This window comes from Cydia amplana, chromosome 9 (assembly GCF_948474715.1).
Source record: "Cydia amplana chromosome 9, ilCydAmpl1.1, whole genome shotgun sequence".
Lineage (NCBI taxonomy): Eukaryota > Metazoa > Arthropoda > Insecta > Lepidoptera > Tortricidae > Cydia > Cydia amplana.
In genome coordinates, this window is record NC_086077.1 from 12,533,288 (window position 1) to 12,552,775 (window position 19,488).

Consider the following 19,488-nt stretch of genomic DNA (forward strand, 5'->3'; position numbering starts at 1 on the left):
CAAAACTGACATCAATTAGTCAAAAAAGCAAAACGGTCCAACACAGATAATATCATAATCATTTAGATTTCCAAATTTGGTTACGATTGGTTAAGTTTTGGAGGAGGAAACAGTCGAGTACTATACCTCGATTTTTGATATTTTTACGCAGGATTTTTCGCCTTGTCCTTATCGCACTAGTTTTAGGAGCCGCTTCCGTTAGCGAGACGGGTATATTTACCTAAAATATTTAAATCTTAGCTCCTGTTGGCTCTATGACAAAAATAGTGTAGTTAGCCAGATACCGGAATAGTTTATTGCAGATGGCCTTTTGGGAATTTCCGCTTAAATACATTATGTTACGAAAAAAAATATTGCTCTTAGATACTGGTATGTTTTGACAGTTAACAGTTCTTTGCCCTGCAAGTGTCCGATACAATATATATTGTTTGTGCTTTCTCTTTTAGCACTTGTCTCCGAAATGAAAATTATTTTACAGTACATATGGGGCTACTTTTCCGCACTAGTGCGTAAAATAGCACTTTTCGTGCGTATGTCGAAACTTTAAAGTGCCATATGTACTGTAAAACGTTGTTCGATACACGTGCGAATAGGTAATTCGCAACTCGTGTCGATTTAAAACACTCCCTTCGGTCGTGTTTTAATTTATCGCCACTCGTTTCGAATTTCCTCTTTTTCGCACTTGTATCGAAAATAACTATGCCCACTCAAAATCTGTTCATTAAATGTGCTAAAGCAAATAACGTTGAGTGCCCATACAAATGAACGAAATCTTGGATTAAGGTAACTAATCGACAAAAAATCGCACTTAAATCGAATCTGCACGCATTAGGAAGGTTTAAAGGAGGAGTTGACAGACGTGCAAAGGAGTTGACAGAGGTACAGTCAGCGATATATATGATACTTTACTAAATCACGACACACGACCGACCAGGTAAAGTTAAACGCTAACACTAGACTAGAGAATTCGCAGGTTACTTTAATACTATTATTAATTCGGTACCGGTACCTATAAAATTAGAAAATTAAAATTTTGGACATACTTACTTAAATAAAGATCCATGCCAAGATACTCCATACGAGTCCCTACTATGATGGATCGTTCGACTAGCGTTAATAAAGCTTAAATACCGCCAAAAAATATTGACCGCGAAACCCTGATTATTGGGGAGAAGAAGACCAAGTAAATAAGGCTTATTGTAGTTACAGACTTACAGGTGACCTATGAATAGTAAAACGGATAGGTACTAATTTCAATTTGACCTTTAACTGCGCATAACTAACACGCCTCCGAGATTTGTGCTAATTGCAATGCTTGTTTTATAACGCTATCTTCCGATATCCGGGACATTCGGGAGATAATCACGTTAGGTAACAATTTATAATAAGTAGTCCTAAGACCTCATTAACAATTACAAATTAACACTAAAGGTGGCGTTGTTCTCTCTATCTATGTATTATATGTATACCGAAGATTTATAAATTATAAAGTATTGACACAGGCTCTAGTTTTTACGAAATTGACTGCCCTCTGACTTTTTAAACCAGAGAGCAAATGAGAGCTTGACATAATTTATGTACAGTTAGGTATTATCTATGATTATTCGGTTGATTAATGGAGGCAAAGGTATGTAAAGTGAGATAGTTTACCGCTTCACACGTAGATACCGTCACCTCGGCTCGGGGCGGGGCCCGCCGACCATCCTTCGCAGGAAATATGCGTGTGTCCAAGTTACGAGAGGATGACGAGAGGTACACTGTATCAGCGGGCTACTAAGCCCATAGATTAGTATATGTTATTAGTATTACTGGCTCAGCCACTCACCGCTGCTCGGCGCGCTCATGCTGCTCTCCGAGCTTAAAGCCCTTCCTGATTTGGCCGTAAGGGATCGGCACGACATTAATACTGGTACATGATGGCGCCTTCACACCAATCAGGAAGAAATAGTTAGCACTGTCTATGACGGTGGCGATGGGTATTTTGGTTGATTCTTTGGGACATAGATGTTCTTGTAACAGTTGAAACCATCAGATCGTCTCTCAATTCTGGATTGTTTCGTGGTTCATGTAGTAAACTTACAAATGTACGCTTCAAACACTTCACATCTCATGACTTGCTCCGCATTCGTCTAAGCATATCCACAATACCGAGCAAGGTGAAGCAACTTGCCAAAAGGGCAAATCCGGCCGATATAAAATGTCGAACATCCCCAGAGATTGTATTCCGAGTCGGAACACAATAGCATCACGTACCCCGCAACATGAAACTGGTAAGGCCCACACTAATTTACTTATTAGGTATCATTATATTTATGAGCTTTATATTCCTTATTACTCATCTGAAAAAGACAGGCGGGTAATATTTTGATGATGATGTCGTGAAAGCAGATATGAGCGTGAACGGGCTCACACGAGACGACACCCAGGATCGCGCAAAGTGGAGGAAAGCAAGTAGGAAAGCGGACCCTGGCAAAGGCCGGGATAACGCTAGGTAGAAGATATAGATAATAGATAGAATAGATACTCTTTATTGGCACACCTCAGTAAAAAAGTAGTAGTAGTAGTAGTAGTAAAGTAGTATTATAGTAAGTATCTAGGTAGGTACACTTACTGTTACTCGTAGATATACATGTACATATGTGTGAATTTCTCAGCTGTACCCTCTCACAAAAAATATTAATTGAACTTTTTGGGACTATTTTTACGCAGTCTTTGGCGAGGCTCACCAAAATTATTTACCAATGAAAATATTTATGTAATGGAAAAATGACAACACATGTTCCATATGTCCCCTTTTTTGTGTCTGTTTCTCGTATGTACATACAATTTTAAACGGATTAAAGCGGTCGCCGAGATCGGGTGCGTCGTCAGTGTTAATATCGCCTTAAAGTTGTAATAGCAAAGGCATTTAACGGGTTTCATTTGTGCATTATATGTATGTATTTCCTGCTGTAACTAAGTACCAATATGTATTTGAAACATTTTTAACTTATAACTGCCCTTATTGTAACTATGTATAAGTTTTTTTTTCACGTACCTATTATATTTATTTTCATCGTGAGTATTTGTTCAGGTCCTCATATTAGCTGCCGTGGCGTCTGCGTCGGCGGCGCGTCTCGACCACCTGACGGGCGGCGCCAGCGTCGGGGAAGCCACGCGCTTCGAGAACGTCAACGATGGCGCCGGCAACTACCACTTCAGGTACCTAAAGGAACATTACATTTATGCGGTTATCACACTGATCCACGGGCAGATGACCGAGATAAAGCTAAGCACGTATATTGCGATGTCCCATTCGCACACAGGTGCGGCAATGTAGATCCGTATAGGTACCGCCTTATTTTGTACATACAGAAAAATTTGCACAATCCGATCTCTTCACGATGTTTTCTTTCGCTGAGTACAACTGGTACCTAAATAACAAATGATAATATGTCGTAGGTACACATATGTCCCAAGAAACTTATGACATTTACCTTCGGCGTCGATATTGTGGTTAGAGCTTACCGTGCAGGGCCTTAATATCCAGATATCTAGATTCCCTGTCGCATTTAAGGAAAATAACAATAACAGTCCTGACATTCTACCTTGATACCATTTCCTTCTACGCGATAACCTTATAACCCTTTGGTAAAGGTGAGCTTAATTCCAGCTACGAGACTCCAAATGGCATAAGCGCGCGCGAGAGCGGGGCGCCGCGCGCGGCGGGGCCTGAGGGCCCGGCGGTGACGGCGGAGGGCGCCTTCTCGTACCGCACTCCCGATGGCCAGCAGGTGTCGCTGTCCTACACGGCCGATGAGAACGGCTTCCACCCTGTCGGCTCTCATCTGCCGACCCCACCGCCTATCCCGGAGGCGATTCTTAAAGCGCTGGAGTTCAACAGGCAGAATCCTTCTTCGTAAGTATTCGGGCTGCAGTTCGTATTCATCTTTCAGCTGTTTACATTGTTTTCCTGGATGTATGTAGTTTGGTATATTTTAATAGATTAGGACATAACCGAACATAAACATTTTACCTACTGGCACGTTGGTTTTGGCCCCACAGTAGTGTTTTGCGGGGGCTGACCTGGACTACATTAGCCTGACCCAACATTAAAACTGAATAAAGTGCTTTTGATGTCCGACAAAAGTTTTTCACTAAGGAAGAGGTTGGAGAATTATAGTTGGACTATTCCACAGTGTCGCTTACGAAATAGGTACTTCTGAAAATATGTATTTGGAAGTCGTTTCTTGGTATGATTATATTCCATGGCTTGAGGCTTGCCTCAAAGAAATATAGACCGACACTCGAAACCAAAAGTAGGCTTAAAAAGCGACACCACACCTGTGGACTGCTTACTCCAGTCCAGTTAAGATGTCAATTGCTTACGAGTTGAATACTTTTTTTTATTGTTTCCAGAGATGACGGTTCTTACAACGGGGGTCGGAACACGTTTCGTTTTTAAACCCTAACAATTGGATCCTCAAGCAATGAATGCGTGCAGTGTGTGACCTCATAATATGCATGGACTGTGATAACGAAATATTTATATTATAGTTTTGTAAGTAACTTAACGCAATTTGAAAAAATAAACCGCAGTTTTACGTAATTTACTGTCTTTTTAATTTAGGAATTTTAAAGTTTTGCATTATATTTTTTTTATGTAGGTACCTACTTCAATCTAAAAGGCACTCTAAATTATAAAATGTTTGTTGGAAACTTACATTTTCTAAAGTGTCATTCTATGGAACTTTCTAACTATGTAAACAAACCGCCATATTAAAATTGTCTCTGAATGTCAATTTACTATTGACTTTTGTTTAAATAGTTACCAAGTTCCATAGAATGACACTTTACGTTAATACTTTGCAACTATTTCAATGTTATTATAGAGTTTGTGCAGAAAGAGAAGATTCATAATTCTATGAATCTTCTATTGGTTGTATATGATTGTTGAATACAATAAAAGTTATTCTCTAAGGTAAGTAAGTACAACATGATAAATTTAAAACTGCGTTCCCTGTACTCCTAAGAAGGCACAATGATGTTTATATGTAATATGATGGATACAAATGCTATTCAGCGAGTGAAACAACAATGAGAGATAGTGCTTATTCAAATGTCTTGATGCCTCTGGAGACGTTGCCAACAAAACTTCCAAATAGGCAAATAGTTACTGAGCTGGAACATTCAAATTTGATGTTATCAGAAAGGGAATAACAGATAAACTAAGTTTATTTGGTTTTGTAAAATAAGCCATTTTGTTTACATGGCTATACCTATAATAATAAATTTTATTTGGCCTTTTCTATGTTGCGGAATTTTAGTGGTACTAATTAATTTTACTGGCAAATTGACACTTTAACTATGCTTTAACTACGAAGGAAACTTCATATACGAAAGAAAAAGTGGCCATGGCCCAGGGCTGGTATCGAAAAAATGTATATGTAAAACTTATACCTACTCGCTTTGTTTCTTCGTATTACAATTTCTATCAACGAAAACCAATAAAAAAATAGGTAAACCTTCGTGTGACTTAAAATGGCGAAGTTCCTTGTACTTTTGTGCCGCAAACCGGCAGTAACTTGACTGTTTGTGATGTATTTAGCACCGGCACTAAAATTACCTTGTTACCCATGGTCTAATAAAACATGGTCTTCTCTTCCCAGAGTGTCACTTGCCTACGTCACAATAACATTGCCACTTTATTTCAACATAACATGTTACATGATGGGTACATTATATCTATGGTTAATAAGTTAAAATATTTATTTATAATTTTCATTTATTTGTATTTTATCTTAAATTTTACAATAACACGTCATTTTTAATTATTCGTTAGCAATATCTTCCGATTCACGAAAGAAATTTCAGACGTTCGGGTAATTTTCTGTTTACACTACTGGCAACACAGGATAGCGCTGTCACATTTGACAATCCGCCATTTTGTCCCTGACCGTCATCCTTGTCGAACGCGTGTTAATTGTTATTTCCTTCTCGCTCAGTGTCAGCAGTCGCAGTGTTTTCCAAACTTTTCACGTCGTAAGCTTGGTAATTAATGTTTTGTTACGAAAATGGTTGGCTGTTCTATTCGGAACTGTAAGAGTTGGGGTGAAAAGGGCAGTATAGATTTGTTTTATTTTACTATGTTTCTACATGAATAACTTAAAATTAATGCCGTTAAAATAATTTTCACCGTTGGTTAAAATTCTCCCACATTTTAAAGTTTGAGAACCTGTAAACAGCATGATGACGTAGGCAAGTGACAGTTAGGTCATTCGCCAATCTCGGAAGAGAGTACCAGGCGGAGTATATTATTATACCATGCTTGTTACCGTAAAAAGGGGTGAGTAGGTTTCGCGGGGAGAGGTGGGTTATGAATGGGGAGAGAAGGTTTGAGAGGGGGGTGAGAAGGGATTTTAAGGCTACTGCTACAAAAAAAATGTAATCCAATTTAAAATGGAGCTATAGTAATACACATGATAAAAAAAAATCGATCCAACAATATTCCAAAATCACCTTTGTATGAAAACCCCTCTCACCCCAAATACGAGGCACTACGGGGTGAGGTGGGTTTTCCTCTTTATCGTCAAAGTTATGAAATATCGAACTACCCAAAATAAAATAAAAACTAAAATACAAACGTCCGGAACACTTTTTATATACACCATTCAGTTTTCATATGTAAAAATAAAATGTTATCGAGGTTTGAATTTCAGTTTTGACCCTACTCACCCCATTTTACGGTACCTATGGGAATACTTATTGAGTACATAACAAAATAAAATACGAAAAACATTGCATACACGAGGTCTATAATGCGATATTGCCTTTTAACCTTCACTACCTACTCTCATTGTTCTCATTAGAATCTGCTCTGATTAGAAAAGTTCTTTTTTAACTAGCGCTCCTTCACTTTTCCAACAGTTAGAACTCTTATTAAAAAAGTACTTTTTATACGACGGCGGAGATTAATTTAGAACTGACACTTTGTCCTAGCGCAATATATTTTATATTTGATAGCTTTCGGTAAGTACCTACATTTAAATATAACTATAAATATACTATTTTTGGATAGTTTAGTGTTGTTTACCCACTTCACCTTAGACATTTTGCTGGGACGTTAGACATCCGTGACCACAGCTGGTGAAGCCCAGTTAAAAAGGTAGTACATAAAAAGAATGAAATGAAAGTATATCGCAGTAAGTAGATCCGTTCTTATGACTAAATATGTGTACCTACAAAACGTGAGAGTTTAAAGTGATAATATTATTATAAAATTCTTATTCAAAACCATGGAATGACGCATGGCTATGACGTGGTATGGTGGGCCTGATATCTAAATGTATTTAGCTTTAATCAGATTATGTAGGTAAGTATGTAGTACATTAGGTACCTATACATCATACGTAACTACGTAATTAGGTACGTAAAGTTTCCCAATCGGTTTCCGTGGAAATTAGTGCTTACCGGGAATTCCAAGAAGGAATACCGGAGTGAGGCTCAACATGAAAGTTGTAGCAAACTATTATAAGTTGTGCCCTATCGTGCACTAGCCTCTGCCGGGTGTATTGAATTATAACTTAGTTACAGCCAGGTAGCTCGGCTTCTCTTGCAGCTGTTTGAACAGGTGACTTCATAAACCTCACTCGATAATCCATAGCAGGGATGTTGCGAATATCCGCATCCGCATCCGCAACCGCGGAACTTCCGCATTATTTTGAACATCCGCATCCGCATCCGCATCCGCATAAAATAGATGCGGATTTAATGCGGATGCGGATGTGGAACAGGTCGGTACAGGAACGTCTTAGCATCGGCGTAAGTGCTAGACTGCTAGGTAATTTAGTCATTAACCAAAAAACCTATTAGAAATGAGCAGTCAAGCGTGAGTGGGACTTAATGTACGGAACCCTTGGAACGCGAGTCCGACTCGCACTTGGCCGGTTTTTTGAAATAAAAATTACTAAAATGTAATATTTGACGTTTTTTATGGTACTATCTTGACATCCGCATCCGCATCCGCATCCGCATCCGCGTATGTGAGCCTTTAAAAATCCGCATCCGCATCCGCATCCGCGGATGTCAAAAAATCGGCATCCGCAACATCCCTGATCCATAGTTTCAGCCATACATATTGTATCAATTCAAAACATTACTGCACTTGTGTCGTAAACTGACGAGCGTGTATTTCATGTGATTATCGCGTTATCTTTTTTTTGGTTTATACTTTTTGCAACTTAAGGTTACCGTAAAACGGGGTGAGTAGGTTTCGCGGGGAGAGGTGGGTTATGAATGGGGAGAGAAGGTTTGAGAGCACGCATAATAAAAAAAATCGATCGAACAGTCTTCCAAAATCACCTCTGTATGAAAACCCCTCTCACCCCAAATACGAGGCACTACGGGGTGAGGTGGGTTTTCCTCTTTATCGTCAAAGTTATAAAATGGAACTACCCAACATAAAATAAAAACTGAAATACAAACGTCCGGAACACTTATTATATACACCATTCAGTTTTCATATGTAAAAATAAAATGTTATCGAGGTTTTAATTTCAGTTTTAACCCTACTCACCCCATTTGACGGTACTTTTACTTCAAACGTGGCTCTACTTTCTCAGTCATATATGTAATTTGCCTGAATAAAGAAAAAACCAACTGCTGACAGTTTACTCTTCCTAATTCTGGATATCTTATTAGTATACTTCCGTAGGATAGTTGCGTAAATAATGTAAGTGTTATTACCTCCGCTACGCTAATCATAAAATTTTAAATTTTATGCCAATGCCAAATACCTTACATCATTTTGGAAAAGAGCTGGTACTCTTTAAACAGCTGGAACGATTTTTATAACACATAGCTAAGAATCACCGCAAAGAAACTTTCTTTCATGAAAAGCCGCATGGTTTCGTTCCATCCGTTTGAGAGCTACGATGCCACAGATAGACGCTGGCTTCAAGCGTCTAAACACCTCTCTTTTTGCGTCGGGGGTTAAAAACGAGTATGAACAAAAGTCATGTGAAATATAAATTGTGTTCCTTTGATTAAGTAGGTTCTTAGGTACCTATATAAAAATTAATACATTCGTAATTATGCAGACAATAATTTTTATTTAATAAAAATAACAGGATACGCGGTCATAAATTAAAAATACACAGAATCGTAGTCACTTGTTTGTAAACATAAATAAATAAATATCGTAGATATTCATTTAGTAGTGATAACCATTGTTATATCTTCCACTGTTGTACGATCCCTCCCTGAAAAGAAAAGAGACTTTGAAGTAGGTACTTAACTTATGTAGGTATAGTAAACGTGAAAGTAATTGAGACTGATTTAAATAATTATAGGCTATGGACACCTCGTCTGGTTCCATGATGGTTTCGTGACTTTCGTGGTAAGCTGATAAGTAATTGTTACAGGTTAGAATTAGCTAAGCTTAAGTAGACTACTCACGATGAAGGATTCTGCCTGTTGAACTGCAGGGATTTTAGGATGGCATCCGGGATGGGCGGCGGGGTGGGTATATGAGAGCCCACGGGGTGGAAGCCGTTCTCGTCGGCCGTGTAGGTCAGCGACACCTGCTGGCCGTCGGGGGCGGTGTAGGAGAAGGCGCCATCCGCCGTCACCGCGGGGCCCTCGGGCCCCTGGGCGCGGGGGGATCCGTTCTCATGCGCCCTGATGCCGTTGCCAGTCTCATAGCTAGAAAGAACAAAGCGTGTAAGCATTTATTCGACGATCTGCATTCAGCTCTAAAAAATTAATTCTAGCCCAATCTTAACACCTAGGTATAGTGGGTATCGCATGTATCGTGTATGTATGTATCACACTTCACTCATAAGCTGCTCATAAAGTGAAAAAAAAGCACCGACAAATCAATATGTTTACAATAATATCTTAGGTAATTCTTTAAAAGGTTTCTATAATTTTCAGGCCACAAGAGATTTTTTCACCGTTTCTCTAAGCTTTAGGTAATGTACGTATCGAACTGAATTTCAGAAATTCTGTAATGGATGAGTTTAAGAGACGTCCCCAGCCACCGTAAGTGATCCTCTTGCTAGTTAAATAATACGGTTACCGAAGTAAAGTTGTGTGTACCGCTCGAGGAAACTCTTTGCAGCTTAAGTGAATACTGTAAATAGGTACAACAAGTTGAAGTTGCATTACGTACCACTCGTAGTACTTAAGGTTACCTTTGAACGAGCTAGAAGTAAACTGTAAAACTTGGTTACTTTATTAGCTGGTAGAAATATTGGATATTTTCAAAGGATTCTTGTACAGACTTGTACCTTATATCTAAAATTAATATAGAATTGACTTTAGCTTTTTTAATCTAACCTGAATAATATACCTATTTCATATTATTACGAGATGGCAACTAACACAGGATCAAATATGGCTCGCTGGGTACACACTACTAGAGTCTGTGCCGAGTCGTGGAATGTATGGGGCTTAATACATTCCACGACTCTTCTCTTTCCGAACAGACTCTAGTAGGTACACAAATCACGAATTTGTATGTGTCACCAGAGAGTGTTTGTCACGTTACCTTATACATATTTGAATTAAAGTTGGGCTTTGATATTTTAAAACTAAACTAGTTAATTTAATTAGAGCTGGATCAACAAGACGTTTACCTGTATCTGTAGTTTCCGTCTCCATTGTTCACGTTCTCGTAGCTCAGGATAGGTATGTGCGCGCCGCGGCCGAAGCCCCCGCTGTAGCCTCCGCTGTAGCCCCCGCTGTAGCCACCGTTGAAGCCTCCGTTAAAGCCCCCGAACTGCTGGGATCGGAAGTGCTCGGCCGAAGCCACCGCTAGGACAGCGAGAGTTACTACTATCTGTAACAAGAAAATACATTTTAGGATTTAAAAAAATACAGAGGTTAAATAAATTGAATTACTATAATCATAGGCAGCCCCTTCATGTCATTCCATCGACGACTCCTTTGGCGTTAAAATTTATAAGCGCGAGTCGGACTTAATGTATTTTTTTTCTTTAATGCGACGCGACGGTTAAGTTCGATTCTTGAATTTGGTGTTATGCAATAAGTTGTTTGTATTGAATCTGTAGGGTTGCTCCTGCTGACTTCTCCTGAATTACCCTGTATATTCACACAACTTTGTGTAAAAAAAATAATGTTTTTCTACTCGTAGTTTATACATGCAACTGATTGCTAAATGATATTTTGTAGGAGCTGCTGCAAAAATGCACATGCTGAAATTCAGACTACCCAAAGAGAATACAAAGATTAAAATTAAGCTGATGACATCCGAATATCTATTAATATTAGAAAACGCAAACCTTTAGAGAGCACATTTTTGCAGATTATTAAATAGTTTCTTAATAAATCTCAGAAGTGATATCCGTTAGAAATGTGATGACAGAATGATGATTCCGAAGCTGTGCAAGTTTTTATATGGATGTTCTTCGTGTTTTCGAAAGAGTCACCTTGCACTTCTGAGTTGTGAACAGCACCGCCCATGCTCCCCGCTGACTGTTGTGCCGATTGTCTGCTATGATAAGGTGTTCACGAATTGTGCGATTAGCGAAACCCTGAACTTATTTTGCACCTAGTCTAGCAGAGCGGTGCGTGCCATCGTGCTTGTCCTGGAGTAGGTAAGTATAACCTATTCAAAAAATACTGTCATCTTCCTCGCGTTGTCCCGGCATTTTTGCCACGGCTCATGGCAGCCTGGGGTCCGCTTGACAACTAATCCCAGTAATTGGCGTGGGCACTAGTTTTTACGAAAGCGACTGCCATCTGACCTTCCAACCCAGAGGGTAAACTAGGCCCGTTTAGGGATTAGTCCGGTTTCCTCACGATGTTTTCCTTCACCGAAAAGCGACTGGTAAATATTAAATGATATTTCGTACATAAGTTCCGAAAAACTCAATAGCATGAGCCAGGGTTCGAACCCGCGGTCTCCGGATTGCAAGTCGCACGCTCATTACCGCTAGGTCACCAGCGCTTACTAAAAAAATACTGTACAAAATCAAATAAATTTGAATGATAAATTCCACCTACTTTATGAAACCTTCCTACTTTGTTTTGGAAGGGTAATGTCACCATTTATAAAATCATCGGGACTAAGTACGGGACTAAGTACTATGGTATACCTACCTATGGTGTACCTACATGGTCTATGAGTAGGTAAGATCGTCTCTGTGTTAGAATTGGTTCAGGCGGAGTATGTCACTTTCTTAGGACGTCACATTCTGAGTTTGTCACTTTCTGACTTTGTCACTTTCTGAGATCGTCACATTCTGAGTTCGTAACTTTCTGACTTTGTCACTTTCTGAGATCGTCACTTTCTGAGTACGACACTTTCTGAGGACGTCACTTTCTGAGTACGTCACTTTCTGAGAACGCCACTTTCTGAGGACGTCACTTTCTGAGTTCGTCACTTTCTGAGTTCGTCACTTTTTTAGCATAGGTACGATTTAACAGTATAATATACCTGCACGAAAGATGTATACTGCCAGCAACCAGATTAGCTGTTCGACATACGGTCGCTTTTATATCCTACATACCAACACCAATCTTTGTTTGCCTTACGCCTGAATGGTAGAGAATTCCATTTGGCCAAACGTCCTATGTGTCGTGCAATAAAGTGAAAATAGAGAAATAAATAATAATAAAAAACAATCTAATTATGTTTCAATCAGAGTATTTAATTCAGAATAAGTACTTAGAAACTACAAGCACCAAAACATTTAGCCACAGATTGGAGTTAGGCCGGCAACAGCTTCGATTCAATACACATAAATGTTTCGCACAGTAGGAACCATGATTTTATCATTCGCCGCTGTGATTAGCTCGTGAAGGTATCACGGCAAGCTCGCTGACACCAGTAGAAGGTCATTCCATCATATTTACATTTAAACGGACTGCCGCTCCTTTCGTGATAACATATTCTTCAGCATACCGCGTCTTCTGTCATGTCTCCATAAACTCAAACGTCTTTTTTTCTGATGATAGTGTAAATTTTGGATACCTATCTGCGTATAAAATCAGCATTGCAGTTTTGTTTCAGACAATATTTCTTCTCGTGTCATCTGTGGAGAATAGGCGTCAATGGATTTTTTCTTCAAAGCGTTGCCGAATTAGAATATATGTTCAGCCATCAATCACTTCTGCGTATGGAGTGATCCATACTCTCATAGTTCTCATGTTCTTTATTTGTTTGTTTTCTTCCTATATAGGTTACACGATGAATTTTTAAATTATTATTACATTATACTTTTAGCCTGACAATAAAAATCTAGCATGTCGCCGATTTGACATCGCTGATTTTTTTTCTATTTAAAATGCGAAACTACAAAAAGGTTATATATAAGTAGTTTGTCAAAGGACTGTCTCATTTCAAACATAGACAGAGATAATCATACTATCTTTGTCTTACTCTAGTACTAGCACCCAATAGAAAAGGATGAGTATATTTTGTATTGTTCTTATTTAATGACAAATTGGTTTGACCAACTATACTTACAGTCCGTTAACTCTCAGAATGAACTTCGTTTTTCGGGTAAAATCGGACGTAATCGCGTAATAGAAAATAGAAAATATATTTTTTAATGTTGATCCTAGCGAAAAAAGTAGCATTTATTTTATAAGAAATCTCAAATAGATTATTTACGTAAAAGATAATTTTTTGCTGTGGGCTACCGTTTACGAGTTATTTACGAATAACTAAAAAATAACAACCTTAGAATAAATTATACGTGACTTTCCCACTTTAATATATTTTAAAACATTGATCCTAGCGAAAAAGTGTACTGAATCTTTTTAGGACATCGTGGTTTGTACCACCTTGTATAGAGTAGTTAATACCACCATAACTAGTAGGTAAACTATATTATTATAACTAGGTAGTAGATTACTATATTTACAAATTATTGTTTTAATTTATTCTTTTATTTTAAAGTAAATCTGGGGGCACGGCAGTGCCCCCGCCAAGTCGAGCGCGAAGCAAACACTGCCGTACCATCCTTTACTGGAACCATTTCGCCGCATTTTCAAGCCCCTATGGCCCTATTTGAGAACCTCTGGATAAGACCAGAACGCAGAAATTTTCGTCATCCAGTAAGCTATAAACACATACTTAAAATCCAAAATTTCAAGTCTGTAGGTCATTCAGTTCCGAAGTTAAGCGAAAGCAAAGTTTCGCATTTATGACACTCATTCATTCACTCATGATCATCAGAATAGAATTAGTACTTCCCATAAACTCAAAGAGCTGAAATTTGGTACAGAGTTAGGGTTTAATGGCCACATATAGGGTAAACCTAAAAATATTGCAATATCAGTCACGTTTTAAAGATCTAAGAACTGCATATGTAAGTTTGTAATCCCATATAAATATATGATATTACAAAGTTACTGTTGCAGTTTCTACAAATAGTAGGTAAAGTAAGGTACACTACGATGCACGATGTGAGTATGAATGAAGATATGTTTAGTTATGATATGTGTATACATAGTATGGGTATGAGTACCCGAAAAGAAGGACTTCCTACAAAAAGAGATGAGATCCCATCAAACACATAACATGTAAAAAGGTGCAAGTCTCGCAACACTTTTACTACAAAAAAGTTTTGAGATGTAATGTGAAACCAAGTCGATTATTTTAATCAGTGCCAGGGGGTGTTAAAACCGTATCAATAAGATATCTTTAATTTGTAATACATATAATGACTTGGCAATCGCACATAATGCTTTACTCGTACCGTACTCGTAAATATGTGTAATGCTCAAACTGCAATTAGCGCTAGCGTTATGTTCAATTAGAATTATTTTTAATAGGTGACGAATGCAGCCGTGCGATGGCCAAGTCATTATACGTATTGATACGGTTTTAACACCCCCTGGCACTGATTAAAATAACCGACTTGGTTTCACATTACATCTCAAAACTTTTTTGTAGTAAAAGTGTTGCGAGACTTGCACCTTTTTACATGTTATGTTTTTGATGTGTTTGAATTAAAACTAGAGATAAAATAAAAAACACAAACTATAAAATATACTTACTTACCTACAAAAAAAATGTGACTGTTATTACCACTCTATATAATTTCAGCCAGAAGTAGTAAATGACGGTGTGACGTTCTGCTTTCAAATTCTGATTCTATTTTATATAGAATATGACAAAAACTCAAATAGCAATATAGTCATCAACCAAATATTAAGCATAACGTCATTAAATTAGGGCTTATTTTACGTTGAGACAATAGGTATCCCTAACTTTTTGCGGTAAGTTTAAAGTGAGTGAGTAAGAAAGCAGAACAGCAGTATCACCTTCGCGTGTTACCGCCGATACCCGATGTAAGTATCTTTCTAAAATCCGAAGGTCATTAGAGTTAACGAACTATAGATAATATGTAGCGCTAGCTTCGACCCGCGACTTCATCTGCGTGGAAATATAATGATGATGATGATGATTTATAAACAATAATTAGGTCCTTCCCCGGGCCTCAAATCACATCCATACATAATTTTATGTAAATATAAATAGTGAGTTACTGAAATGTTCTGCCGACGCCAGAGTACAGCACAAAGAGTAGTATAATATACAGCTCAAACCATAGCGTAACTTATATAGACTCTGTACGGAAAGAGAAGAGTCGTGGAATGTATATTGACTATATTGTATATGTATAGGGCCCAATACATTCACGACTCTTCTCTTTGCTCTAGACGTCCATTTATAAAATGTCATTCATTCTATGTAATGGCGTGGGATGTGTTGATTTGGTTTAATTACTCTTTAATTTATTCTCGTTACTAAAAAGTGTCCCTTGGAATCGAATATATGTATGACATTCCAAGAAATATGATTAAATTTATCGTATAGGTATATAGCATGCTTATCGAATGGTAGGCCAAATTCGGCATGAATATGATTTGAGGCCCGGGGAAGGACATAATTATTATCATCATCATATTTCCACGCAGATGAAGTCGCGGGTCGAAGCTAGCGCACCATATTATCTAATTATATTTGGAACTATACTCATCCTTTTCTTTTGGGTGCTAGTACTAGAGTTAGACAAAGATAGTATGATTATCTCTGTCTATGTTTGAAATGAGAGTGTCCTTTGACAAACTACTTATATATAACCTTTTTGTAGTTTCGCATTTTAAATAGAAAAAAATCAGCGATGTCAAATCGGCGACATGCTAGATTTTTATTGTCAGGCTAAAAGTATAATGTAATAATAATTTAAAAATTCATCGTGTAACCTATATAGGAAGAAAACAAACAAATAAAGAACATGAGAACTATGAGAGTATGGATCACTCCATACGCAGAAGTGATTGATGGCTGAACATATATTCTGAAATTCGGCAACGCTTTGAAGAAAAAATCCATTGACGCCTATTCTCCACAGATGACACGAGAAGAAATATTGTCTGAAACAAAACTGCAATGCTGATTTTATACGCAGATAGGTATCCAAAATTTACACTATCATCAGAAAAAAAGACGTTTGAGTTTATGGAGACATGACAGAAGACGCGGTATGCTGAAGAATATGTTATCACGAAAGGAGCGGCAGTCCGTTTAAATGTAAATATGTTGGAATGACCTTCTACTGGTGTCAGCGAGCTTGCCGTGATACCTTCACGAGCTAATCACAGCGGCGAATGATAAAATCATGGTTCCTACTGTGCGAAACATTTATGTGTAGGGTTTGCAATCCGGATCCGAAATGTATGCAATTATCCGGATCTGGATCCGGATCCGCGGATCTTCCCATACATTTCAGATCCGTCGTGCAAACCCTATTTATGTGTATTGAATCGAAGCTGTTGCCGGCCTAACTCCAATCTGTGGCTAAATGTTTTGGTGCTTGTAGTTTCTAAGTATTTATTCTGAATTAAATACTCTGATTGAAACATAATTAGATTGTTTTTTATTATTATTTATTTCTCTATTTTCACTTTATTGCACGACACATAGGACGTTTTGCCAAATGGAATTCTCTACCAGTCAGGCGTAAGGCAAACAGAGATTGGTATTGGTATGTAGGATATAAAAGCGACCGTATGTCGAACAGCTAATCTGGTTGCTGGCAGTATACATCTTTCGTGCAGGTATATTATACTGTTAAATCGTACCTATGCTAAAAAAAGTGACGAACTCAGAAAGTGACGAACTCAGAAAGTGACGTCCTCAGAAAGTGGCGTTCTCAGAAAGTGACGTCCTCAGAAAGTGTCGTACTCAGAAAGTGACGATCTCAGAAAGTGACAAAGTCAGAAAGTGACGAACTCAGAATGTGACGATCTCAGAAAGTGACAAAGTCAGAAAGTGACAAACTCAGAATGTGACGTTCTAAGAAAGTGACATACTCCGCCTGAACCTTAGAATTATATAAAAAAATATAAAATTATTGTCTAAACTGAAGTAAATATAAAATAAATGTTATCTTTGTATACCATTACAAACTCAATTCCTTACCGTATAAAGCTTGAAAAACTCAAATAAAATATTATTTTAATATAATAGTATTCTATATATTTATTGAAGTGGCCAGAAGGCCTGAAGGAAATTAGGACCAGGATCTGTAATGTAGTTAAGAATCACAATCTGTAACTTTTATAATTATACATTAAGTACGAGAGTAAATTCTTTATTCTTTCACATGTACATATAAGTTTACAGCTCTAATAGATATGCCAAAATACTTATAAGTAGGTACTTACTGTTAATATAACTATTCCTAGGATCTTTATTTATGTTTACATAGGTAGAGATTTTTAAAAAATCCTGAAATATACAAATTTACACAGAGTTTAAAAATAAAAAATCCAGATACTACGTTGTAAATCCTGATATTATTATATTACCAATTTACATAGGTTGCGTTTTAAAAAATCCAGATACTATGTTGTAAGGACGGCCACTGTCTGCGAATATGTCTGCGTTTTGGATTGTATAACTGTATAACTCAGGAACAAATATCTGTGATGAACACACAAATAAATGCCCTTACCAGGATTTGTACCCGGGACTACCTGCTTCGAAAGCAGTGATATAAAATAAATAAATAAGAATAAGAATAATTTATTTATAATACTGAACTTTAATTATGTTAAAAAAACAAAAGTAATTTGCCGTTTGACAAGAGCGTGGTAAAATATTTGGCATCACTTTTACTGTGGACGAGTTTTCCATTGTTCAGTGTACCACTTTTACACTTTTTATTTTATTTATAATAAAATAGGTAGGCAATCACAAAGGTGTCCGGTAAGCACCAAACTAGGCTGAGCCTGTATCTTGGGGCTTACACTTTTGTAACCGTACCGTATGTTACCTACTCTTTAGTAGGTAACATACGGTAACTAAACCTAATTAAAATGATGTGTGAAACAGGGTGATAAGGTGTATGCTTTTAGAGTGTGAATATGTGTGTGTGTGTGTATGTGTGTGTGTGTGTGTGTGTGTGTGTGTGTGTGTGTGAAAGGTGTAGGAGAGAGAGTAAGGACTAGATGATGCTTCGATCAACACGGGCTTCCGACACGTCGGAAAGGAATAGGCCCAAGCGATATCTTGACATTCAAATCATTCTGCCATTTTTCGCGGGGGGGAACGTGCACACAGTCGCACTTCTCACACACTTACATACAAAATCCAATCTGTAATGACGACACAAATACATAGAAAATGACACCCTACACAGACAAATCTTGCACACCTCGATCTGTTTTTGGGTACGGACGAGTCACAAGTGTCACAACACGCACACTAACACATTTTCGTCAAGAGATGAGAAGTCGGATTTGTCGCTCGACCGATCCGCAATTTGTACTGGGAGAGAAAAATCGATAATCTAACAATTACATGAAACTAAAATATAATAATTGTGATTAAATGTAATTAAACGTATGTTATGTAAAAAAATATTACATGTGAAATGTAACACCTTCTTTTTGTAAATTTGATGTCCCCGACCTCTTTTTACAACAAAAAACCGAGCAATTGGCATTTTTTCTGCTGCTGTGTTCACTAGCGCGTCTGGACTCGGTCTAGTTTAAAACCGAGCGCAACTAGTTTTGTTACCCGCGCTAGATCAGTTGATCTTGTACCTAGGCAGAGGGGAAATAGTGCGAATGCCGCGTCCCTTCCGTGTTGGTCGAAGAGATGATGACAGACCTAAACACAATGATATTAAATAACCATAGATAGGTTATACTCATACTTGAGGAACTCACAAAATACTTCCATATTTATTTCTGTGCCTACGAAGAAATCTGTTATTTTTGATTAATTTTCTCATTCCATCCATCTTTGTCACATTCGTTGTTAAACATAAGCTCGTCTCTTTCTCTTTCGGTGTGCGGGAGCTCGTTAGAACATGCACATTTCTCGCTTGTCCAGCCGCGACTAAAGGCAACTTGTCCAATTTGTCACAAGGTAAGCGCTTCAATTTTGGAACGCCTATAACCTATCTTGAGTTATAAATCATTGCCTAAACATAAGAACGTATTATATTTTCCGTATCATTG

The 19,488-nt window shown here is 37.8% G+C and overlaps 2 protein-coding genes across 2 annotated transcripts; one reads left to right on the forward strand and one right to left on the reverse strand.

Annotated features, from left to right (window-relative positions):
- The first annotated feature begins 2,090 nt into the window (after window positions 1–2,090).
- LOC134651150 (pupal cuticle protein 20-like) lies at window positions 2,091–4,588 on the forward strand. The gene is made up of 4 exons (XM_063506183.1): window positions 2,091–2,270; window positions 3,074–3,201; window positions 3,653–3,898; window positions 4,399–4,588. Exons 1-4 carry the CDS (start codon window positions 2,262–2,264, stop codon window positions 4,442–4,444), a joined length of 429 nt encoding a protein of 142 aa, XP_063362253.1. The 5' UTR covers window positions 2,091–2,261; the 3' UTR covers window positions 4,445–4,588.
- Window positions 4,589–9,132: 4,544 nt separating this feature from the next.
- Window positions 9,133–11,299, reverse strand: LOC134650722 (pupal cuticle protein 20-like). The gene is made up of 4 exons (XM_063505654.1): window positions 11,283–11,299; window positions 10,617–10,819; window positions 9,436–9,681; window positions 9,133–9,239 (listed from the first exon to the last, which is right to left on the reverse strand). The coding sequence occupies exons 1-4, from the start codon at window positions 11,295–11,297 to the stop codon at window positions 9,191–9,193; spliced, it is 513 nt and encodes a 170-aa protein (XP_063361724.1). The 5' UTR covers window positions 11,298–11,299; the 3' UTR covers window positions 9,133–9,190.
- Between the last annotated feature and the right edge of the window lie 8,189 nt (window positions 11,300–19,488).